This window comes from Entelurus aequoreus, linkage group LG21 (genome assembly GCF_033978785.1).
Source record: "Entelurus aequoreus isolate RoL-2023_Sb linkage group LG21, RoL_Eaeq_v1.1, whole genome shotgun sequence".
Classification (NCBI taxonomy): domain Eukaryota; kingdom Metazoa; phylum Chordata; class Actinopteri; order Syngnathiformes; family Syngnathidae; genus Entelurus; species Entelurus aequoreus.
Genome location: NC_084751.1, coordinates 18,446,273 through 18,472,233, shown reverse-complemented (window position 1 = coordinate 18,472,233; position 25,961 = coordinate 18,446,273). Strand labels below are relative to the sequence as shown.

Below are 25,961 nucleotides of genomic sequence, written 5' to 3'. Positions count from 1 at the left end.
CTTCCTGCAAAAAGCAGTTCTGAGCAAAAAAATCTAGCTATGCAATGGTATAGATCCCTCTACTTTATCAAAAATAAATTTGTCGAGTGATATCAAGGATTATACGTTGGTCGCATTCCCAGACACCTCGCCAGACGTCATTCTACACAACAAAACCGATGGAAACTTAGAAAAGAATATAGGTCAACAACTTCTTTGTGTGTGGCTGGGTGAAGGAAATTGGTATCAAGACTCTTCCGGATAAATATGCGTTGTTTTTAACAAATGTTAAAAGTATATCAAACAAACCTTTAACGAAGTGATCACTGCAAACTCATGCATTCTTTGACTCTGCTCCCTTGGACTGGAGTGTGAGCTGCTTTTCTCGTCGTTGCTTCCGCCCTTTTTGATTACCTCTAGAGGAACTTTGAAGAAACGTTTATCCTTTTTGTAATTTGAACGATTAGTACAGCCGAAAACAACACAATCATAGGGCATTTTTTCTTTGAGAAAGGCTAAATGGGACGTGGGGTCTCACATCCTTTGAGTTTTCAGTATATGTTTGGACATCTCTCCACTACACTGTATAGGAGCATTGATCCACAATCCTATCAGGTTTTCAAGTTAATGATCAACTGTTTTGTTATTCATTACGATCTTTGAGAAAATGTGTGGAAAAACATTACTTCAACTTGCACAATCTTCAAGTATTGCATCATTTCAAAGATGATAATGCTCAATATTGACACGGACAGAATTCTACAGTATGCTTGTTGTTGGAAAAGTGTACAACCACACGGCCTCGTACTGAGAGCAGTTTTTAATATTTTGACTCTACTCCATATAAAAGCACATTGGATAATACACATGGTTAGCACATCTAACAAGTAGATGAATGGTTCTAATCGATAATCGAACATTTTTGTGGAGTTTGTATGGTCTCTTCATGCTTCCATGTTTTTTTCAGGTCCTCCAGCTTTCCTTCACATCCCAAAAACTAGCGTGGTAGGTTAGGTGGACTTGATATTTGTCGATAGGTGTGAGTGTGAACTAGGGGCCTGAAAGCATCTATTTAGGATAGGCTGCAGCTCCCCTATAACCATAATGAGGATAAGCTGTATAGAACATTAATGTATAGATGGGTGTTAACATTTTCTGTAGCTGTGCGAAAGTTGCTGCAATGTCCTTGTGTCGCTAATGGACTGATATTGTATTCTGTTAAAACAGCAGGTGGGACTGATTTACACAGATAAAATATGCACCCAGTTCCCTCAATGTGTGTCACAGTCCCAGAAAATAGGTCAAATTGTTGACTTGGGCAACTGCTGTGCATCCGGAAAGTATTCACACTCATTCCTTTTTTTGCTTTTTGGTATTTTACAGCCCTATTCCAAAACGGATTAGAATAATGTCTTCTCAAAATTTTACGCACAACATCCTATACTGACAAAATGAAAAATATTTTTTTAGATGTTTGCAAAGTTGCAACTTACAATGGCCGAAAACTGAAATACAGTAATACATGTTTATGTCAATTATTATTACCATTGCATTTCTGGCTATGACTGTGTAAACTCATTAAAATTGAGGCATTTCAAATGCAGAAATTAATATTTGTTCTTCAAAGAATAAGACAATTATTTAAAAAAAACAAAAAAATTATTTATCATTGGCATTCCAACAATATAAAAAAATATACAGGTCAATAACTGAATGGCTTCCTCGAATTGTTTTCATTATCTGTAAACTTTCTGGTCTTTTCACTTTTCAAAAACATCCGCCGTAGCCTTGCTCGGGGATACAATCATCCCCTGCCACATTACGCTTCAGATATTGGGGCTTCACCACCTGGCAGATTTTTGTTTTATGTTTAAAAAAATTTTTTTTAAACCATTCTAAATTTTTTGGGTCCTAAATTAAGCATTTTCAAGCATAAAATGACTTTAAAAAAATATGAATATTATGACTACAGTAGTATCCGCCTTGAGAGGAGACCAAACCAATCAGAGCGTGCTGTTCAGTATCATGGTCACTGATTGGTTCAGCATTACTATATTGGATTAAAAGAGTGTAAAAAGTGACTAAAGGGTGTAATTTCATGTCTACAGTAGAGGGTTCCTATAATGTTGATGAACTTTTTAAGAGGGTAGTTAAAAGTTTTTTAATACTCCATCCATCCATCCATTTCCTTCCGCTTATCCGAGGTTGAGTCACGGGGGCAGCAGCCTAAGCAGAGAAGCCCATGCTTCCCGGGGGATCCCGAGGCGTTCCCAGGCCAGCCGGGAACGCCTCCCTAAGGGAGGCGTTCGGGTGGCATCCTGAGCAGATGCCCGAACCACCTCATCTGGCTCCTCTCAATGTGGAGGAGCAGCGGCTTCACTTTGAGTTCCTCCCTGATGACAGAGCTTCTCACCCTATCTCTAAGGGAGGGACTCGCCACCCTGATGACAGAGCTTCTCACCCTATCTCTAAGGGAGAGCCCCGCCACCCGGCGGAGGAAACTCATTCCGGCCGCTTGTACCCGTGATCTTGTCCTTTCAGTCATAACCCAAAGCTCATGACCATAGGTGAGGATGGGAACGTAGATCGACCGGTAAATTGAGAGCTTTGCCTTCCGGCTCAGCTTCTTCTTCACCACAACGGATCGATACAGCGTCAGCATTACTGAAGACGCCGCACCGATCCGCCTGTCGATCTCACGATCCACTCTTCCCTCACTCGTGAACAAGACTCCTAGGTACTTGAACTCCTCCACTTGGGGCCAGATCTCCTCCCCAACCTGGAGATGGCACTCCACCCTTTCCCGAACGAGAACCATGGACTCGGACTTGGAGGTGCTGATTCTCATCCCAGTCGCTTCACACTCGGCTGCGAACCGATCCAGTGAGAGCTGAAGATCCTGGCCAGTTGAAGCCATCAGGACCACATCATCTGCAAAAAGTAGAGACCTAATCCTGCAGCCACCAAACCAGATCCCCTCAACGTCCTGACTGTGCATAGAAATTTTGTTCATAAAAGTTATGAACAGAATTGGTGACAAAACGCAGCCTTGGCGGAGTCCAACCCTCACTGGAAACGGGTCCGACTTACTGCCGGCAATGCGGACCAAACTCTGACACTGATCATACAGGGAGCGGACCGCCACAATCAGACAGTCCGATACCCCATACTCTCTGAGCACTCCCCACAGGACTTCCAAGTCCACAAAGCACATGTAGACTGGTTGGGCAAACTCCCATGCACCCTCAAGGACCCTGCCGAGAGTATAGAGCTAGTCTACCGTTCCACGACCAGGACGAAAACCACACTGTTCCTCCTGGATCCGAGGTTTGACTATCCGGCGTATCCTCCTCTCCAGTACACCTGAATAGACCTTACCGGGAAGGCTGAGTAGTGTGATCCCACGATAGTTGGAACACACCCTCCGGTTCCCCTTCTTAAAGAGAGGAACCACCACCCCGGTCTACCAATCCAGAGGTACCGACCCCGATGTCCACGCGATGTTGCAGAGTCTTGTCAACCAAGACAGCCCCACAGCATCCACAGCCTTAAGGAACTCCGGGAGGATCTCTTCCAACCCCGGGGCCCACCACAGATTCCCCAGGCACTGCTTCCTCATAGGAAGACGTGTTGGTGGGATTGAGAAGGTCTTCGAAGTATTCCCTCCACCGATCCACAACAGCCGCAGTAGAGGTCAGCAGCACACCATCCTCACCCTACACGGTGTTGACAGTGCACTGCTTCCCCCCCCCCCCCCCCCCCCCCCCCCCGAGGCGGCGGATGGTGGTCCATAATCGCTTCATAGCCGTCCGGAAGTCGTTTTCCATGGCTTCCCCAAACTACTCCCATGTCCGAGTTTTTGCCTCCGCGACCGCTGAAGCCGCACTTCGCTTGGCCTGTCGGTACCTTTCCGCTGCCTCTAGAGTCCTATGAGCCAAAAGGACCCGATATGACTCTTTCTTCAGCTTGACGGCATCCCTCACTGCTGGTGTCCACCAGCGGGTTCTAGGATTATTGCCACGACAGGCACCAACCACCTTGCGGCCACAGCTCCAATCAGCCGCCTCAACAATAGAGGCACGGAACATGGTCCACTCAGACTCAATGTCCAGCACCTCCCTCGTGAAATGTTCAAAGTTCTTCCGGAGGTGGGAATTGAAACTCTCTGACAGGAGACTGCTCGGCGTTCCCAGCAGACCCTCACAATGCGTTTGGGTTTGCCAGGTCTGTCCGGCATCCTCCCCCACCATCGGAGCCAGCTCACCACCAGGTGGTGATCGGTAGAAAGCTCTGCCCCTCTCTTCACCCGAGTGTCCAAAACATTAGGCCGCAAATCCGATGACACAACTACAAAGTCAATCATGGAACTGCGGCCTAGGGTGTCCTGGTGCCAAGTGCACATATGGACACCCTTATGTTTGAACATTGTGTTTGTTATGGACAGTCCGTGTCGAGCACAAAAGTCCAATAACAAAGCACCACTTGGGTTCAGATCCGGGCGGCCATTCTTCCCAATCACGCCTCTCCAGGTTTCACTGTCGTTGCCAACATGAGCGTTGAAGTCCCCCAGCAGAACAAGGGAATCACCCGAGGGAGCACTCTCCAGTATTCCCTCAAGGGAATCCAAAAAGAGTGGGTACTCTGAGCTGCTGTTTGGTGCATAAGCACAAACAGCAGTCAGGACCCGTCCCCCAACTCGAAGGCGGAGGGTAGCTACCCTCTCGTCTACTGGGTTAAAGTCCAACGTGCAGGCTTTGAGCCGGGGGGCAACAAGAATTGCCACCCCAGACCGTCGCCTCTCATTGCTTGCAACGCCAGAGTGGAAGAGAATCCAGCCCCTCTCGAGAGAACAGGTTCCAGAGCCCCTGCTGTGCGTCAAAGTGAGTCCAACTACAAACCCTGTTTCCACATGAGTTGGGAAATTGTGTTAGATGTAAATATAAACAGAATACAATGATTTGCTATCCTTTTCAACCCATATTCAATTGGAATGCACTACAAAGACAAGATATTTGATGTTCAAACTCATAAACTTTATTTTTTTTTTGCAAATAATAATTAACTTAGAATTTCATGGCTGCAACACGTGCCAAAGTAGTTGGGAAAGGGCATGTTCACCACTGTGTTACATGGCCTTTCCTTTTAACAACACTCAGTAAACGTTTAGGAACTGAGGAGACACATTTTTCAAGCTTCTCAGGTGGAATTATTTCCCATTCTTGCTTGATGTACAGCAGTGGTACCCAACCACCGGGCTGCGGCCCGGTATTTTTTATAATTTTTTATATATTTTTTTAATATATATATATATATTTTTTATTTTATTTTTATTAAATCAACTTAAAAAACACAAGATACATTTACAATTAGTGCACCAACCCCATTTACACTCATAATTAGTTATTTCTGTTTTATTTATTATCTGAGCCCGAACGATTATTATTATTATTTTTTTAGTATTTTATTTTGAAAAATGACCGAATTCTCTCGGTTACGTATATCTTGGTCACGTGAGCGGCAACATTTAACTTAGCTAGAAAATGAGTAAAAAACAGACGTCTTTAAAAGTTTCTTTGTGAAGGGGAAAGGGCACAGTGAAGAGAGAGAAGAACAGCCTACGACTTCCAACAAAAAGAAAGCTTTTAACAGACAATACCAGGAGTCCTACTTCAACTATGGATTTATCGCAACAGGTGATTCCCACGCATCGAGCCCGCTCTGCATAATATGTGGACATTTTATGTTTCAAACATTGGCGGGGATTTTGCGTGAGACTGAGCCTGCGCCTTCATTCACCAAGCTGCTGTACAATCACCTGTCTGTGCTTTTAAAAGAGTTTGAGCGCTACTTCTCAACTTCAAAAGACCCACGAACTGCCAAGGAATGGATCCGCGACCCATTTGTCAACAAAGCAGATGAATCCAGCATGTCTGTGCAAGAAGAAGATCATCTGCTGGAGATCGTAAATGACGGCAGCCTTCAAAATGTATTTCAGACAAAAACTCTGCCTGTTTTCTGGATTAAAGTCATGGCAGAATACCCCGAGATCGCCACCACAGCACTGAAAACTGTTGCCATTTCCAACATCCTATCTGTGTGAAGCGGGATTTTCTGCAGTGACAGCCACCAAAACAAAACAACGGAGCAGACTGGACATAAGCAACACACTTCGGGTGTCTTTGTCTCCCTTTACCCCCAGTTGGGACCGTCTCCTTGCAGAGAAACGATCAGGGCTCCCATTGATGTAGCGTTACGGTGAGTTTCATGCACTTTATATTCGTTTTTAATGTTGTATCTGCATCTTATTTTGAAGGCATGTAAACGTTACCATAGCAACCAAAATCAGAGAGCGTTTGGGCAGAGGGAGGTGAGGGAGAGGGGAGAGGAGGAGAGCTTGTGAGTTGACTCGGGCACACAAACATGCAGGAGGCTTATCTGACGGTTCAAACTGACAATTTTGTTTCAGCTGTTGAAAAATAACATTCATAATGACAGTAGTGTGGAATTGCTGGTTCTTGTCATTTATATATTTTTCCACTAATTTTTTTATTTATGTAATGGGCAGAGAGGAAGTTACCAGAGACTTTGATGTTATACTCATGTTATGTTGTTGGCGCAATGTGCTAATAAAGGTCCATATGAGTACACAGTGGATTCACGTTTATTATTTGAATTTTTTCAAGGGAAAAAAAAAAAAAAACACCCCTCCGCCGGTCCGCGGGACAAATTTTCAAGCATTGACCGGTCCGCAGCTACAAAAAGGTTGGGGACCCCTGATGTACAGCTTAAGTTGTTCAACAGTCCCCGGGGTCTCCGTTGTGGTATTTTAAGCTTCATAATGCGCCACACATTTTCAATGGGAGACAGGTCTGGACTACAGGCAGGCCAGTCTAGTACCCGCACTCTTTTACAATGAAGCCACATTGATGTAACACATGGCTTGGCATTGACTTGCTGAAATAAGCAGGGGCGTCCATGGTAACGTTGCTTGGATGGCAACACATGTTGCTCCAAAACCTGTATGTACCTTTCAGCATTAATGGCGCCTTCACAGATGTGTAAGTTACCTATGTCTTGGGCACTAATACACCCCCATACCATCACAGATGCTGGCTTTTCAACTTCGCGCCAATAACAACCCGGATGGTTCTTTTCCTCTTTGGTCCGGAGGACACGACGTCCACAGTTTCCAAAAACAATTTGAAATGTGGACTCGTCAGACCACAGAACACTTTTCCACTTTGTATCAGTCCATCTTAGATGAGCTCAGGCTCAGCGAAGCCGACGGCGTTTCTGGGTGTTGTTGATAAACGGTTTTCGCCTTGCATAGGAGAGTTTTAAGTTGCACTTACAGATGTAGCGACCAACTGTAGTTACTGACAGTGGGTTTCTGAAGTGTTCCTGAGCCCATGTGGTGATATCCTTTACAAATTGATGTCGCTTGTTGATGCAGTACAGCCTGAGGGATCGAAGGTCACGGGCTTAGCTGCTTACGTGCAGTGATTTCTCCAGATTCTCTGAACCCTTTGATGATATTACGGACCGTAGATGGTGAAATCCCTAAATTCCTTGCAATAGCTGGTTGAGAACGTTTTTTCTCAAACTGTTCAACAAGTTGCTCACGCATTTGTTGACAAAGTGGTGACTCTCGCCCCATCCTTGTTTGTGAATGACTGAGCATTTCATGGGATCTACTTTTATACACAATCATGGCACCCACCTGTTCCCAATTTGCCTGTTCACCTTTGGGATGTTCCAAATAAGTGTTTGATGAGCATTCCTCAACTTTATCAGTATTTATTGCCACCTTTCCCAACTTCTTTGTCACGTGTTGCTGGCATCAAATTAATTAGTTAATGATTATTTGCACAAAAAAAAAAGTTTATCAGTTTGAACATCAAATATGTTGTCTGTAGCATATTCAACTGAATATGGGTTGAAAATGATTTGCAAATCATTGTATTCCGTTTATATTTACATCCAACACAATTTCCCAACTCATATGGAAACGGGGTTTGTATATCTAGCCGGAACTTCTCCACCTCGCGCACCAGCTCAGGCTCCTTCCCTCACAGCTAGATGACGTTCCACGTCCCAAGAGCTAGCTTATGTAGCCGAGGATTGGACCGCCAAGTGCCCTGCCTTCGGCTGCCGCCCAGCTCACACTGCACCCGACCTCTATGACCCCTCCCATGAGTGGTGAGCCCATTGGAGGGGGGATCCACGTTGCCTCTTCGGGCTGAGCCCGGCCGGGCCCCATGGGGACAGGCCCGGCCACCAGGCGCTCGCCATCGCGCCCCACCTCTGGGCCTGGCTACAGAGGGGAGCCCCGGTGACCCGCGTCCGGGTGAGGAAAATCTAGGTCCTCGATTTGTACTTTTCATAAAGGTCTTTGAGGTGCTCTTTGTCTGATCCCTCACCTAGGACCTGTTTGTCTTGGGAGACCCTACCAGGGGGCATAGAAGCCCCCGGACAATATAGCTCCTAGGACAGGGGTCAGCAACCTTTACCACTCAAAGAGCCATTTTGACCAGTTTCACAAATGAAAGAAAACAATGGGAGCCACAAAACTCTTTTGATATTTAAAATGAAATAACACTGCATGAAAAGTTTATTTTTGCATTGTGCTATGTATAAACCAGACACGCGGCCCGCACCTTAATATGAAAATGTAATGTTAATATGAAAATGTAATGTTAGTGCGGCACGCAAGTTTTATATGAATGGCGCTTGACAGTGTCATACTTGCCCGATTTTTCCGGGAGACTCCCGAATTTCAGGGCAACTATTGTCTTGAACGTCTGCTAATTTTCACCCTAAAATGAATAATAAGGGCGTGCCGTGATGGCACAGCATTTAGCGCCCTCTACAACCTGTATTATAAGCGTGACAGCCCAGCCACACGTTGTATGCAGCTTTAGCTTGCAAACGTAAGTGACAGCAAGGCATACTTAGTCAACAGCCACACAGATTACACTGACGGTGACTGTATAAAAAAACTTTAACACTGTTACAAATATGCGCCACACTGTGAACCAAAACCAAACAAGAATGACAAACACATTTCGGGAGAACATCTGCACCGTAACACAACATAAACACAACAGAACAAATACCCAGAATCCCATGCAGCCCTAACTCTTCCGGGCTACATTATACACCCCCGCTACCACCAAATAACAGAAGAAATTAACAAATTAAAAAGATGGTTTGATAAAAACAGACTATCGCTGAATCTCAGTAAAACTAAAATAATGCTATTTGGTAACAGTAGAAGAGAAAGTCAAACACAAATACAAATAGACGGAAAAGTAATTGAAAGAGTAAATGAATCCAAATTTCTAGGTATAATGATTGATGATAAATTGAACTGGAATTGAACATGTAAAAAATATACAACATAAAGTAGCAAGAAACACGTCAATAATGAATAAAGCAAAACATGTTCTAGACAAGAAATCACTTCATATTCTCTACTGCTCACTAGTGTTACCATATCTGAGTTACTGTGTAGAAATATGGGGAAATAATTACAAAAGTACACTTCATTCATTAACTGTGTTACAAAAAAGATCAGTTAGAATAATACATAATGTTGGATATAGAGAACATACAAATCCTTTATTTATTGAGTCAAAGATACTGAAATTCCACGACATAGTGAATTTGCAAACAGCTAAAATTATACACAAAGCAAACTATAACCTGCTACCCAAGAATATACAACAATTCTTCTCAAAAAAAGAGGAGAAATATAATCTTAGAGAAAAATGTAATTTAAAACATTTGTACGCACGTACAACACTTAAGACCTTCAGTATATCAGTATGTGGAATTCAATTATGGAATGGATTAAGCGAAGCAATCAAACAATGTACTAATATGATCCACTTCAAGAAACTCTTCAAACTTAAAGTGTTTACAAAGTACAAAGAAGAAGAACCATGATAAACATTCTGAATTTATTTAATTCATCCATTCTTTCACTCTCAAAATAATCTTACTTATCTCATCATATGAAATGTAACTTCCTTCACCAATTATTATTTATCTATTTATTTTGATTGTGATTACTTATGGAGTACATTGTGAATAAATTGAGAACAGGAAGTGAACAAAAAAGTTTAGCAACTGTTATGTAAAAGAAAATGGGTAGGATTAATAAAGCTCTGCTTCTTCCTACTCCTTTTCGAACATGTTGAAAAGAGAAACTGGAAATTGTGATGTATCATGTTGTATGCTTGCATGTTCGAAATAAACTCAAACTCAAACTCAAACCATTTCCATTACACCAAAAAGGAGGACAATTTGCGGCAAATGACACCAAAAAGGAGGACATTATGCGGCATATCAATAAATTACTATGGTGTACATAGGACTCTGGTATACTCTTATTTATAGTACAATTTTGAGTGGTTTAAAGATGATGTTTGTGTGGCTGAATAGGAAAAAATATTAAAGTAAAGTGTTTGTTAACAGTATTTGTATTTATTCAATACATTGTGGTGTTCAAAAAGTGACCACTGAGATGAATCTTTTCAAGTGCAGAGTGCCACAAAGCATAACATGTGTGGACTTAAATGTAAACAACAATTAACAGGTAACATATATAATTTTTAAAAAAAATGTGAGCGACATCAGACGTGCACACTGGGGCCACACCAGCGTCACACCTGTCCCAAACCTGACATCATAACAATTTAAATGTTTTATTAAAATAATTTTCTGATATAAGTGATTTTGCCCTCTTACAATGACAATAACAAAAAACATGTTTTTCATAACCTATGTTCTAGTATTGTATGTCTGGCTGCGGGTCCTGCCTTTAAAATAAATGTTACCCCTTTCAGAGATTACATTTAGTTCCTGTAACTTTCTGTCTGTAAAATACATCTTTTTATTAGCATTTATGAAATCTAGTGACAATATTAATATCCTTAGATTAACATTCTTAATAAATGGCAGTAAAATAAGCACACATCTGATTGAGGAGTCAGTGTTACAACCTGGCATTTACACATTGTGTGGCGTTGGGGTTGTCCGACTTTTTGTGTGGTCATAAACGCAGCACTTGCTAAGTGCCATGAGTGCGTGTGTTGGTGCAGGTGAGCGAGCGAGCGGCTTCTGTTGAAACGACGGATGACAACGTTGGTTTGAGCCTGGTTTGTATGGCAGAAAATTACCAGTTTTTATAGATAAAAGTTTTTTTACTCATGTTTTTGGTGTGGTTACAAACAGTTTTGCTCAATAAACTGATTGATGGAATTCCTGTCCGTAAATTTTGTCTCGACAGACGATAATTGAACTGTGTTGACAAAGATTGTTTTATTCATTGGGGCCACTCTTGTTGTCACCTGTCACTCACAGAGTTGCATTGCAAAATCATACAGAATAAATTGTAATGTGTTTATTTTGTTTAAAGTTCAGATGGGATTTTTGATTTCCTGCGCAGCAGTAATTTGCTGTGCGCAGCGCGTGAGCGGTGCGCCATTGCGCAGGCGCACACCTTAGAGGGAAGTTGGACCCTTGTTTACCTTTTTAACCAATAAGCAGATTTGTATCCGACACCGCTCTTAGCCAATCATTTGATATGTTACTGCGTTGGGGGCATTTTTTTACGGTCTATGATTGGCTATTGCGTTGCAGCTCAGCAAAGATGAAAAAACTCCGCTCTTCAAGCCTAGTGCCTCAAAAAGGAGGACAAATACGTGTCCGGCTTGATGCTGCGCCGGACGCCGGACAGGGCATTAAAAATCCGGACTGTCCGGCCTAAATCCGGACACCTGGTCACCCTATCATATACTGGGCGCCAAAAATTCGATACATCACTAAATGTAGTAATAATAATGTACAGCATTTACCTAGGGGAGTGGACTCTTACGGTATTGCCTTCCATCTGCTCCTTTGTCAAACACACCATCAGCAGCTTCTCCATACCGTTGAACGCATCATTGCATCAGCAAGCTCTGAAAGTTAAGGTGAACTTCCTTGTCAATTGTTTAATTGGCAGTGTGCGTCAATACAGAGCGGAGTTACTTTATATACACTTTAATATCACTTATGTGCTTAAAACTGTATTGCAACTCATTTTGTCAGTTTTATTGTAGTCTAATGGCTGTTTGGCATCAAGTTCACAAGCTAACTGCTAGCTGAATATCATACTCTGGTTGGGGCCTGTTTGTAGTTTTGGACATGTTTGTTAGCCCCAATTTCCAATTTAGAATTACTGTTGTGGGGACGGCGTGGCGAAGTTGGTAGAGTGGCCGTGCCAGCAATCGGAGGGTTGCTGGTTACTGGGGTTCAATCCCCACCTTCTACCATCCTAGTCATGTCCGTTGTGTCCTTGGACAAGACACTTCACCCTTGCTCCTGATGGGTGCTGGTTAGCGCCTTGCATGGCAGCTCCCGCCATCAGTGTGTGAATGTGTGTGAATGGGTGAATGTGGAAATACTGTCAAAGCGCTTTGAGTACCTTGAAGGTAGAAAAGCGCTATACAAGTATAACCCATTTATTTATTTGTGAAGCTATTTACCTTCTATTAATTATTATATTACTTAGAGCTGGGATGTTCAAATTCTGTCCATTTATATACATGTGTATACACAGCTAAGTGATGTGTATTTCAACAGCCTTGTAGCAGGCTTGGGCCTATATTTCATTGCATTTTGGTCACTTTAGTTGATTTATAATGATTGTGATTGTTGATTTGTACAGGAAACCACACACATAAACGAACAACTCATGCACGTCTTCAATAGACAATTGAAACTACAAATCTGGACTTAGACAATCTATTATCTCTCCTTCACTCACCTGAATGCATAATTGCTGTCCTGACCCAACACCCTGAAGTGATTGCAAATCCATATTAAACCAGACATAGTCGTCACTACAATAAATACCATCTTCTTCTTCTTCTTCTTCTTCATACTCACTTTCTTAATTCCCATTGTTGGCGCCATCTAAACAGAAACTACAAATCACAGGTGTCTCGAAGGGCTGCACAAGCCACAACATCCTCTGCTCAGATCCCACATCAGGGCAAGAAAATCTCAACCCAATGGGATACAATGAGAAACCTTGGAGGGGACCGCAGATGTGGAGACTTGTGGAGATGCGCAGACTTTTTTTGGGCTCTGGGAATTACTAATAAGCCGGAGTTCTTTGAACACAGATTTCTTGCGGGGACATATGGTACAATACAATCAGCAAGATAGGATGGAGCTAGACCGTTTAGTATTTTATACGCAAGAAGTAAAGCCTTAAAGTCACATCTTAAGTGCACAGGAAGCCAGTGCAGGTGAGCCAGTATAGGCGTAAAATGATCAAACATTCTTGTTCTTGTAAAAAGTCTAGCAGCCGCATTTTGTACCAACTGTAATCTTTTAATGCTAGACATAGGGAGGCCCGAAAATAATACGTTACAGCAATCGAGACGAGACGTAACGAACACTTAAATAATGATCTCAGCGTCGCTGGTGGACAACATGGAACGAATTTTAGCGATATTATGGGGATGAAAGAAGGCTGTTTTAGTAACACTCTTAATGTGTGACTCAAATGAGAGAGTTGGGTCGAAGATAATACCCAGATTCTTTACCGAGTCCCTTTGTATAATTGTTGGGTTGTCAAATGTTAAGGTGTTATTATTAAATAAGTGTCGGTGTCTAGCAGGACCGATAATCAGCATTTCCGTTTTCTTTGCGTAGAGTTGCAAAATGTTAGTTTGTTAAGTTCATCCAGACACGCCTCCAGGTGACTACACTCTGGCATGTTGGTCAGCTTTAGGGGCATGTAGAGTTGGGTGTCATCAGCATAACAGTGAAAGCTAACACCGTATTTGCGTATGATGTCACCTTGTGGCAGCATGTAGATGCTGAAGAGTGCAGGGCTAAGAACCTAACCCTGTGGAACTCTGCATGTTACCTTAACATACTCCGAGTTCACATTGTTTTGGGAAACGTACTGCATCCTGTCATTAAGATAGGAGTTAAGCCAAGAAAAGGCTGAGTCTGACATACGTGTTTTGATACGTTCTAATAAAATATTATGATCAACGGTATCGAAAGCAGCGCTAAGATCAAGTAGCAGCAACATGGATGACGCATCAGCATCCATAGTAAGCAATAGATCATTAGTCATTAGTCATTTTTGCGAGGGCTGTCTTCGTAGAGTGATTGACTGAAAGGGTTCATAGAGATTGTTAGACACTAAGTGTACATTTTTCTGCTGTGCAACAATTTTTTTGAGGATTTTTGAGATAAAGGGAAGTTTACCATGAGGTCAAGATCGAGGTTAGGTCTTTTGAGCAGGGGATGAATAACCGCTTTTTTTAATGCTACGGGAACAATGTCAGAGGAAAGTGAAAAGTTTATAATATTTAGCACTAATAGTCCTAATATTACAAACAGCTCCTTGATAAGTTTCCCAGGAAGTGGGTCAAGTAAACATGTTGTTTGTTTTGTCCCATTTCCACACCGACCCATTGCCTCCCTGCTTGGCACTCAGCATCAAGGGTTGGAATTGGGGTTTAAATCACCAAAATGATTCCCAAGCGCGGCCACCGCTGCTGCTCACTGCTCCACTTACCTCCCAGGGGGTGAACTTGGGGATGGGTCAAATGCAGAGGATCATTTCACCACACCTTGTGTGTGTGTGTGACTATCGTTGGGACTTCAACTTTAGAACCCAGTTGTAGCTAGGACGCATTGTCTTTAATCTCCTTTCTTATGAGTTCAATTTTCTTATTAAAGAAATTCATAAAGTCATCTGCCAAGTTGATAGAGCTACTGGGAGGAGTCCCTTGTTGGGTTAGCGATGCTACTGTACAAAGCATTTAAGTGACGCTGTTTTGTTTTTATTTTTATTGATTTGGGTTTGAGCGAACAGTTTGATGTATGCATCGGCTTTGAGTTTGCTTGTTTACCTTGACATAGCATACACTCAAAACACACATATTTCATCAGTTCATTTGTTGCTCATTCCAACACTCACCCACTACTAGGGTTGGGTATCGTTTGAATTCGTCCGATTCCGATTCCGATTCTTTGTTTCGATTCCGATTCCTGACGATTCTCGATTACGATTCTTCTTGTACTATCAATGTGTTTGACAGGTAGTCCCTGGAAGGTGGTATGTATTTTGGGTTGAGAGTTTTCACCATATCCCTGCAAACATAAACAAACATGTAATGTTGCTGTTACTGTTTAGCCCAGTATCAATTAGCTTAGCTCTAACGTTATTGCTTAACTAACCTAAATGTTGGAGATTCCACCTCTGAAAAGGGATGCAGTCTTTTGACTATGTGTGCAGTGACCTTTCTGTGGCACTCTTCCGTCTGTGGCACCGACATCTTCCCCATTGCCGCTACGGTGAACGGAGTACGCTGAGCACGTCGCGGAGCCTGGCCAGCAGGTTGTAAATTGTCTATGAAAAAATATGCGGGCTAATTTGTTAGCTGCCTCAACGTTGGCGCAAAACACATTATTTATTGCATATATATTGTTTTACTTACCGGATTCGGACTGCAGTGCAGTCACCGAGGTGCCAGGCTGGGCGTCGGAGCCAGAGGAGGACGGTCGGCGCAGCGCGTCGAAGACGGGACACGCATTTATTTGTACTCCATGAACTCGTAGGTGCTTCAAAATGTTCGACGTGCACCCTCCTAAGCACGAAACAGTCCTGTCGCACGTGTTACATTTCGCAGATATTTCATTTTTTTTAGTAAAATAAAGCCACACTTTCGACCGCCGACGGCCGCTATTCATGCTTTACTGACTTGCTCGGCTACATAGGCTCGGCTATGCTAACCCTTCCGGCGGTGGGCGCTTCTTCGTTGGTGTTCAGCGGCTTCTTCTTCCGGTCGGCGGACTTATTCTTTTTTTCCGGTCGGCGGACTGGGTATCGAAACTAGGAATCGAAATTTAAACTTTTGAACGATTCCGGGAGAATCGGAAAGTTAGTCCCGGTTCCAATCGATACTCGATACCCAACCCTACCCACTACAACCTGGCGATTTTCAAGCAAAACGACAACAACAAGTAAGTGATACCGCAGCGCGTTGAGAATTCCGTCCCGAGGCGTCCTTTAGGCTTATATTTGTTTGAAAGCCAAGACACCCATGATTGGAAAAACAAAATTATGTTGACTCTAGTGACAAGCCAAGGCCAGCAAGTAAGACCAGTTGGAATGGGTTCTTCACCAATGAGAAACCTTTGTTCTGTCAGTTTGCCTCTGATGATGGAGATGCTTCTTGATTTTGAGGCCTTGAATTTAATTCTGCCCCCAGTGATGTTCTCATAAAGCTTCCCTAGTAGGCGCCTGGTGCAGGGTGCCATAGTTGTTATGGTTGTCATGTCATCCATATAGGCCCTGAGAGGAGGTAGGCGAATTCCGGAACTCAGCTAGCTGTTCGCCACCCACTACCCACTTGGATGCTCGCATGGCCTAGTGGTTAGAGTGTCCGCCCTGAGATCGGTAGGTTGTGAGTTCAAACCCCGTCCGGGTCATACCAAAGACTATAAAAATGGGACCCAATACCTCCCTGCTTGGCACTCAGCATCAAGGGTTGGAATTGGGGGTTAAATCACCAAAAAAATGATTCCCGGGCGCGGCTACGCTGCTGCCCACTGCTCCCCTCACCTCCCAGGGGGTGATCAAGGGGATGGGTCAAATGCAGAGGACAAATTTCACCACACCTTGTGTGTGTGTGACAATCATTGGTACTTTAACTTTAACTTTAATAATGACTTCCATTGCCATGATGAAGGCGAACGGGGAGATGGTACACCCTGCCATTATTCCAACCTCCATATGGTGCCAAGTGGTGGTGAATGCTGGCGTTGTAAAACAGAGCTGCAGATCTTCAAAGTATGCCTTGACAAGGTTGGTGATGGTCTCTGGTATCCTGAAGAAGTCGAAGGATGCCCAGAGGAAACTGTGTGGGACAGAACCAAATGCATTGGCAAGGTCTAGGAATATGATGTGGAGATCTCTCCTCTCTTTCTTCGCAGCCTGGATTTGATGCCAGATTATGCTGGTGTGTTAGAGGCATCCGGAGAACCCTGGGATTCCTGCTTTTTGGACTGAGGTATCCACAAATCTATTCTTGTCCAGGTAGTAGGTCATCCTCTGGGCAACTACGCTGGAGAAAATCTTACCCTCGACATTGAGGAGGGTGATGGGGCGGAACTGGCTGATATCTTTAGATTCCTTCTCCTTGGGAATCAAGACTCCTCCAGCCCTACGCCCTGCTTTGGGTATGATTCCCTTCTCCCAAGCCACCCTCATTAGCCGCCACAGGAAGCGAAGTACATCAGGGGCACTCTTGTATAGTCGATACGGAACTCCATTTGGCCATGGGGCTGATGATGCTCTCGCCTGCTTTACTGCTTTCTCCACTTCACTCCACTTTGGGGGGCTAATGTCCATCTGGTGTTGTAGTTGTTCAATTGGTGGGATGTCCGATGGAATAGCTGTCTGCACGTTCTTCTTGTCATCCACAAACATTTCTTCCAGATGTTTCTCCAGCTCCTGCTTAGAGGTTTTTAGCTTTCCCCGCTTTTCTTCAGTGAAAAGTGATTTCACAAATTTGAAGGGGTCCTTGAAAAAACTTGATCTTGCACGTTCTTTCTTTTTCCGCTGTTTTCACCGGTTTTCTGCTCGTCTCAGGGTTGTTAACCGGCTTTTGATGTTTCCCTGGAGATTGTTAATGCCTTCTTTCTCACTGTCTGAAGCCTTCCTCCACTTCTTCTTAAGTTGTCTTCTCTCCCGAATCAGGCATTCTATCTCCTGGTGCCGTCTGGACAAGTCCAGACGGCAGCAGGAGATAGTAGTACCACAATGCATTGTGGCGCTACTACCTTTGCCGTTTTGACTCTTGCTCCATATCGTTCTGCCCCATAGTTGTAGATGATGTCTCCCATCTTGTCAAGCCTTCTTTCGACTGTGCCTTTTAGTCCATGTAGGATGCTGATTAGGTCTGAGTTTATGATTGCCCATTCTTTCTGTTCGGAGGCTCCGGGCCATTTCACCCGAGGTTTTCTCCCGCTGATCTTCTTTTCCACTGCAGGTTTCCTTGGCTGGATGGGCTCTGCACCTTCCTGTGTATCTGTCAATGTGCTTTAATTAGCATAAAATTGGCCATAAAAGCTAAAAATAAAGTCAGACTTTGTTTGTTTTCTCCTGGACACTACAATACATTATATTACTTTATTTTGTTTGGTGTGTCGGCTAATATGAAGCTGTACATTAAAGGCCTACTGAAATGATTTTTTTTTATTTAAACGGGGATAGCAGATCCATTCTATGTGTCATACTTGATCATTTCGCAATGTTGCCATATTTTTGCTAAAAGGATTTAGTAGAGAACATCAACGATAAAGTTCGCAACTTTTGGTCGCTGATAAAAAAAGCCTTGCCTGTACCGGAAGTAGCGTGACGTCTTGGGTTGAAAGGCTCCTCACATTTCCCCATTGTTTACACCAGCAGCGAGAGCGATTCGGACCGAGAAAGCGACGATTACCCCATTAATTTGAGCGAGGATGAAAGATTCATGGATGAGGAACGTGAGAGTGAAGGACTAGAGTGCAGTGCAGGACGTATCTTTTTTCGCTCTGACTGTAACTTAGATTCCACACTTTCTCCTTCTATTGTGGATCACAGATTTGTATTTTATACCACCTCGGATACTATATCCTCTTGAAAATGAGAGTCGAGAATGCGAAATGGACATTCAAAGTGACTTTTATCTCCACGACAATACATCGGCGAAGCTCTTTAGCTACGGAGCTAATGTGATAGCATCGGGCTTAACTGCATATAGAAACAAAAGAAATAAACCCCTGACTGGAAGGATAGACAGAAAATCAACAGTACTATTAAACCATGGACCTGTAACTACACGGTTAATGCTTTCCAGCCTGGCGAAGCTTAAAGGCCTACTGAAATGATTTTTTAAAATTTAAACGGGGATAGCAGATCCATTCTATGTGTCATACTTGATCATTTCGCGATATTGCCATATTTTTGCTGAAAGGATTTAGTAGAGAACAACGACGATAAAGTTCGCAACTTTTGGTCGCTGATAAAAAAAAAAGCCTTGCCCCTACCGGAAGTAGCGTGACGTAGTCAGTTGTTCGCCTCCTCATATTTTCCTATTGTTTTCAACGCAGCTAGAGCGATTCGGACCGAGAAAGCGACGATTACCCCATTAATTTGAGCGAGGATGAAAGATTTGTGGATGAGGAGCGTTAGAGTGACGGACTAGAATGCAGTGCAAAACATATCTTTTTTCGCTCTGACCGTAACTTAGGTACAAGCTGGCTCATTGGATTCCACACTCTCTCCTTTTTCTATTGTGGATCACGGATTTGTATTTTAAACCACCTCGGATACTATATCCTCTTGAAAATGAGAGTCGAGAACGTGAAATGGACATTCACAGTGACTTTTATCTCCATGACAATACATCGGCGAAGCTCTTTAGCTACTGAGCTAACGTGATAGCATCTGGCTCAAATGCAGATAGAAACAAAATAAATAAATCCCTGACTGGAAGGATGGACAGAAGATCAACAATACTATTAAACCATGTACATGTAACTACACGGTTAATAATTCTCAGCCTGGCAAAGCTTAACAATGCTGTTGCTAAGGCGCTGAAGCTAACTTAGCAACCGGACCTCACAGAGCTATGATAAAAACATTAGCGCTCCACCTACACCAGCCAGCCCTCATCTGCTCATCAACACCCGTGCTCACCTGAGTTCCAGCGATCAACGGCGCGACGAAGGACTTCACCCGATCACAGATGCGGTTGGCGGCTAGCGTCGGCTAGCGTCGGCTAGCGTCGGCTAGCGTCGGCTAGCGCGTCTGCTATCCAAGTAAGTCCTCCTTGTTGTGTTGCTACAGCCAGCCGCTAATACACCGAGCCCACCTACAACTTTCTTCTTTGCAGTCTCCATTGTTCATTAAACAAATTGCAAAAGATTCACCAACGCAGATGTCCAGAATACTGTAGAATTATGAGATGAAAACAGCAATTTTGTATTGTTTTCAATGGGGTACCAATACTCCTGTTTCACTGGCTGCGTCACGCGCATACGTCATCATCCAAAGCCTTTTCAACCGGAAGTTTAGCGGGAAATTTAAAATTGCACTTTATAAGTTAACCCGTATTGGCATGTGTTGCAATGTTAAGATTTCATCATTGATATATAAACTATCAGACTGCGTGGTCGGTAGTAGTGGGTTTCAGTAGGCCTTTAACAATGCCATTGAAGCTAACTTAGCTACGGGACCTCACAGAGCTATGCTAAAAACATTAGCTATCCACCTACGCCAGCCAGCCCTCATCTGCTCATCAACACCCGTGCTCACCTGCGTTCCAGCGATCGACGAAGCGATGAAGGACTTCACCCGATCATCGATGCGGTCGGCGGCTAGCGTCGGATAGCGCGTCTGCTATCCAAGTCAAAGTACTCCTGGTTGTGTTGCTGCAGCCAGCCGCTAATACACCGATCCCACCTACAGCTTTCTTCTTTGCAGTCTTCATTGTTCATTAAACAAATTGCAAAAGATTCACCAACACAGATGTTCAGAATACTGTGGAATTTTGCGATGAAAACAGAGCTTTTTGTATTGGATACAATGGTGTCCGAATACTTACGTTTCAACATAGACGTTTTCAACCGGAAGTTTCGTGGGAAATTTAAAATTGCACTTTATAAGTTAACCCGGCCGTATTGGCATGTGTTGCAATGTTAAGATTTCATCATTGATATATAAACTATCAGACTGCGTGGTCGGTAGTAGTGGGTTTCAGTAGGCCTTTAAGGAGAAACCCTAAATGTAGTTAAATCAGACGTATAGCGTAGTGCTTTTATTTTGAAGCCAGAAAAGTGTGTGATTGTTTTGAGAAAGTGTCTTGACATGTTTTAATGTCTGTGTGCAATAAAAAAAAAAGTCTCCTTTCGACATCATGCCGACCATCTTTCATTTCTGTTGAGCTTTAATGCCATCTTACTTACTAAAGCAGTCAGAGTAACGATCTAAATGTTATGTTATCACTGCACCTTAGTTGTAATCTCAAAACGAAATTGAAGCACCACCCTCCTCTAGACCGACACGCACAGCAGGCATTTGCTGCAGAGATATCGCCTCTGTTCACGGCAAAAAATAGTCCTTCCTTGTCGGAAGAACAACTTGTCCTGGCTTTGAACCTGATACTTCCTAAACGTAGACTTTCCTTTGTCCATTTCTGCTCGCTCTCATCAGCAGCAAGTGAACTGCAGCCAAGTTCCCCCGCTACAGCACAACCCAGGCGTCATAAAGAACGTGTTCACGTTAATTGCCCGATAAAAAAATGTGTGCCGTTATTTAAATTTCTAGTTAATGCGTTATCGCGTTAACTTTGACAGCCCTAGTCAAAAGTGATGTTTGATCGTCTCAAGGCTGCTACCCAGGCTATTCGCCGTCTTTTTTAGCTCACTAACTTGACTTCCTTAGACTTTTCTTCTATGCTGGAAATTAGACAAATTTCACCAAAACATTTTTTTGTTTGCAGCAATAATGACAACCATTGTGGCAGTTAATTTGCGCTATGTTTTGAACTTTATACAGAAAAAACTAAACTTCAGGACATAGTCTTGCATTCAGCGTGTAAATAAGCTATTCAGATGACCGCAAGACCCATAATGAATTGTGTTTCCACTACACACTTTCAAGCCCTGTAGTATTGAATTTATCCACTGGCATTGTCCTCATCTGGTTGGATACATTGTGATCATCTACAACTACACACTTTTGTCACTCAAGAATTTTCCCTCACAGGATTATTAAATGATATTTATTAATAGTGTTGCTAAAATCTGAAACATCTCTGTCCTCATTCCTCATCCCTGGGTCTGCAGGAACTCGGATCATCTACGACAGGAAATTCCTACTTCAGTGTCGGACTTCTCCTCTGACTCGCACACCTCCAAAACTCCCCGACATCCCAGGAGTCACAACGTCACTCAAACGGGGGTCCTCCACCGAGACAAACCAGCTGACTGAGAGCAGTGACGCTGAGCAACACAGCTTACATGCAGAGAGTGCAGGTAAACATTGCCTACTTCCTCCTCTTATTTAGCTAGCATTTCTATTATATATTTTCATACTATAGGAATGATACTTGGATATATCTTAAAGTGGTCAGTGTACAGCTTGAAAAACAGTCTAGATTGATGTTCTCTGAAATGGAGTTAAGTCTAAATAACTAGCAACACAAGTGAGTACACCTCATCGTAAACATGTCCAGATTGTGTCTACAGCAGCGGACTTCGAGGCCAAGGAGCCCCAAACTGATGGAGAGATTGAGCGGGGACCTCTTACTTATAAATCTTATATATAATTGTTTTAAATCAAACTGGTCCTAAAGGTACCTTGTTATTGGTCAATACTCACTTTTCTTTCCTCGTTGGAGGGAATAAGTACAGATGGTCTCTACAGGTTTTTAGTGCAAGTCGGAACTTGTACCTAAAATATACATCAATTAACTCCTAAGTAGGGATGTAACAGTAAACGGTATAATGATAAACCGCGGTAAAATTCCTGATGGTCAGTAATACCCTTTAAATGTTTAATTACCGAAAAAGCTTCATTTACTAATGCATTTCGGCAACACTGCTTGCTTCCTGGATACACAGTCCGGGCAGCGCTGATGCATGCGCACATGCTTTGTTTGGCTTGAAGAAACATAACAAAAGACAACCATACGGACTTTGCTACGGGAGATTTTCCCTCGGAGTAAACATAGCCGAGCGCTTGGTTCAACTTCATTTTCCCTCACTTCATTTTCGTGGAGTCTCGGTGTGCGTTTAAGAGTGCACTGCTGTTTTTAGATGGAGACAGGTGTGAACAATATTAGAGACAAACGCACTTGTCCCACACTAAAAGTATACAACGAAGGAGAAAACTATTTGATGTTGCTTTAATTTTCTCAGCTGCTGTGACTGAGACTTAATGAAAGCAGGCAATATTTATAAAGTCCAGCTCTGTGGCCTTGTGGTTAGAGTGTCCGCCCTGAGACTGGAAACCCCGGCCAAGTCATACCAAAGACTATAAAAATGGGACCCATTGCCTCCCTGCTTGGCACTCAGCATCAAGGGTTGGAATTGGAGGTTTAATCACCAAATGATTCCCGAGCGCGGCGCACGCTGCTGCTCACTGGTCACCTCAACTCCCAGGGGGTGAACATGGGGATGGGTCAAATGCAGAGGATTTCACCACACCTAGTGTGTGTGTGACGATCGTTGGAACTTTAACTTAAGTCTTTAGTTTGTTTACTGGGATGCTCACTCGTCCTTTACTGAACTGCTAACTGTATCAATGTTCAAATAACATAAATACAAGACAATGTTTTGTAATCTCATCGAATTGAACGCAGGCTGTGAAGATTGTGTATTCGATTTGAGAGGTATCATTCCTGTTTATTTTTGTTGGCCAAACTGTTGCACTGAAACACGTGGAGGCATTGTTAGAGAAGAACAAAGCTTGTTTATTAGACTTTATCTTCATTAGCCAAACTGCTTTGTGTTTTATATTAATATCAAAAAGTAAACACCATGTTTTTTTACATTACATGTTTATTTTTATTTTTTTCAAAGTAATTACTTTAAAAACCATTAATGTGTCATAGCATTTTGTTCATGTTTTATGGTGTATAGTTAGATCCTATACGACATTTCTGCTCAAACTCTTAATGGATCTGTCCCAATACATATGTACATATAGATGTACATAACTTTAAAAAAAAACAACTCTCTCCATCAAAAAGTAAAAATTGCGTCAGATTCACGCCTTACCCCAACTCTGTTTTACGTAACCTAATCAATAATCGTAATTTCAATATTGATAAAAAATATTTTTTATTATCTTGGCCATAATTGTGCAGCCCTATGTGTAAGACTCGATCTCATGCATAAACACTATTTTTATTTACACTACCGTTCAAAAGTTTGGGGTCACATTGAAATGTCCTTATTTTTGAAGGAAAAGCACTGTACTTTTCAATGAAGATAACTTTAAACTAGTCTTAACTTTAAAGAAATAAACTCTATACATTGCTAATGTGGTAAATGACTATTCTAGCTGCAAATGTCTGGTTTTTGGTGCAATATCTACATAGGTGTATAGAGGCCCATTTCCAGCAACTATCACTCCAGTGTTCTAATGGTACAATGTGTTTGCTCATTGGCTCAGAATCAGAATCAGAATCAGAATAGTTTTATTGCCATTGTTTGAGAACGGGTTCACAAACTAGGAATTTTTCTTGGTGCAAACGTGCGACATAAAACACATATAACACATATTTGGTATAAAAAGAACTGTGACTGAGCTATCAGATAGACTTAGAAGGGATTCAAGGAATTCAAGGAGCTGCTGTTAGGAGTTCTTGTTCATTTGCCTGATGGTCGAGGGGAAAAAACTGTTCAGGTGGCGGGAGGTGTGGGTCTGGATGGAGCGTAGTCTCCTGCCTGAGGGGAGAGGAGAGAATAGTGTGTGTCCAGGGTGAGAAGAGTCAGCTGTGATCCGACCCACACGCCTCCTGGTCCTGGAGGAGAACAAGTCCTGGAGGGATGGGAGCTTGCAGCCAATCACCTTCTCCGCAGCACGTACGATGCGTTGCAGTCTATTCTTATCCTGGACTGTGGCGCCGGGGAACCACACTGTGATGGAGGAGGTCAGGATGGACTCTATGATGGCTGAGTAAAACTGCACCTGCATCTCGGTCGGCACCTTAAGTTTCCTCAGCTGCCGCAGGAAGTACATCCTCTGCTGGGCCTTCTTGATGAGGGAGCTGATGGTCAGCTCCCACTTGAGGTCCTGGGTGATGGTGGTGCCCAAGAAACGGAAGGAGTCCACAATGGGGACGGGGGTGGGAGAGTCAATCAGGGTGAGGGGGGATGGTGGGGCTGTGACTTTCCTGAAGTCCATGATCATCTCCACTGTTTTCTGGGCGTTCAGCTCCAGGTTATTGAGGCTGCACCAGGACGTCAGCCGGTCTACCTCTCTCCTGTAGGCGGACTCATCGCCATTCGAGATGAGCCTGATGAGGGTGGTGTCATCCGCAAACTTGAGCAGTTTTACGGATTGGTGACTGGAGGTGCAGCAGTTTGTATACAGGGAGAAGAGCCAGGGGGAGAGTACACAGCCCTGAGGAGTACCAGTGTTTGTGGTTCGACTGTCCGAGACAATCTTCCCCAGCCTTACGTGCTGTCTTCGGTCCGTCAGGAAGTCATTAATCCAACTGCAGAGGGAGTCGGGCACGCTGAGCTGGTAGAGCTTGTCTCGTAGCAGTCCAGGGAGGATGGTGTTGAAGGCAGAGCTGAAGTCCACAAACAGGATCCTAGTGTAGGTTCCTGGGGAGTCCAGATGCTCCAGGATGAAGTGGAGGGCCAGGTTCACTGCATCATCCACATACCTGTTGGCTCTGCAGTGGGTCCAGGAGGGGGGCGGTGATGTCCTTGAGGTGGGGCAGTACCAAGCGCTCAACGGACTTCATGACCACAGACGTCAGCGCGACCGGCCTGTAGTCATTTAGTCCTGTGATCCGTGCTTTCTTGGGGACAGGGACAATGGTAGAGGTCTTAAAGCAGGACGGCACGCGGCATAGCTCCAGAGAGGTGTTAAAAATGTCAGTGAAGACAGGAGCCAGCTGGTCCGCACAGTGTCTGAGAGTGGAGGGGGAGACACCATCCGGCCCGTCGGCCTTCCACGTATTCAGCTTCAAGAACTGCCGGCGTACATCCTCTTCTTTAATGGAGAGGGTCTTTACAGTCTTATTGTGTTTTTGGAGTCCTGTGATGTCATTGGAGTCCTTTGAGTCCTTTAACTCCTTTAATGATGTGCTGGCATTGGTGGGGAGGGTGATGGTGGGGGGAGCATGGCTTTGATGAGCTGAAGGCCGTTCATGACGACAGTAATGTGTGTTGAGGCC

At 43.5% G+C, this 25,961-nt stretch overlaps 1 protein-coding gene across 3 annotated transcripts in view; it reads left to right on the top strand.

The window, feature by feature from the left end:
* The window catches only part of LOC133638468 (eukaryotic translation initiation factor 4E-binding protein 2-like), a 40,602-nt gene that overhangs the window by 6,176 nt on the left and 8,465 nt on the right, over positions 1–25,961 (top strand). For all 3 annotated transcript variants that reach the window (XM_062031114.1, XM_062031113.1, XM_062031112.1), the window contains exon 3: positions 21,892–22,080. In XM_062031114.1, coding sequence (XP_061887098.1) covers positions 21,892–22,080 — 189 coding nt within the window. The remainder of the gene's footprint in view (positions 1–21,891; positions 22,081–25,961) is intronic.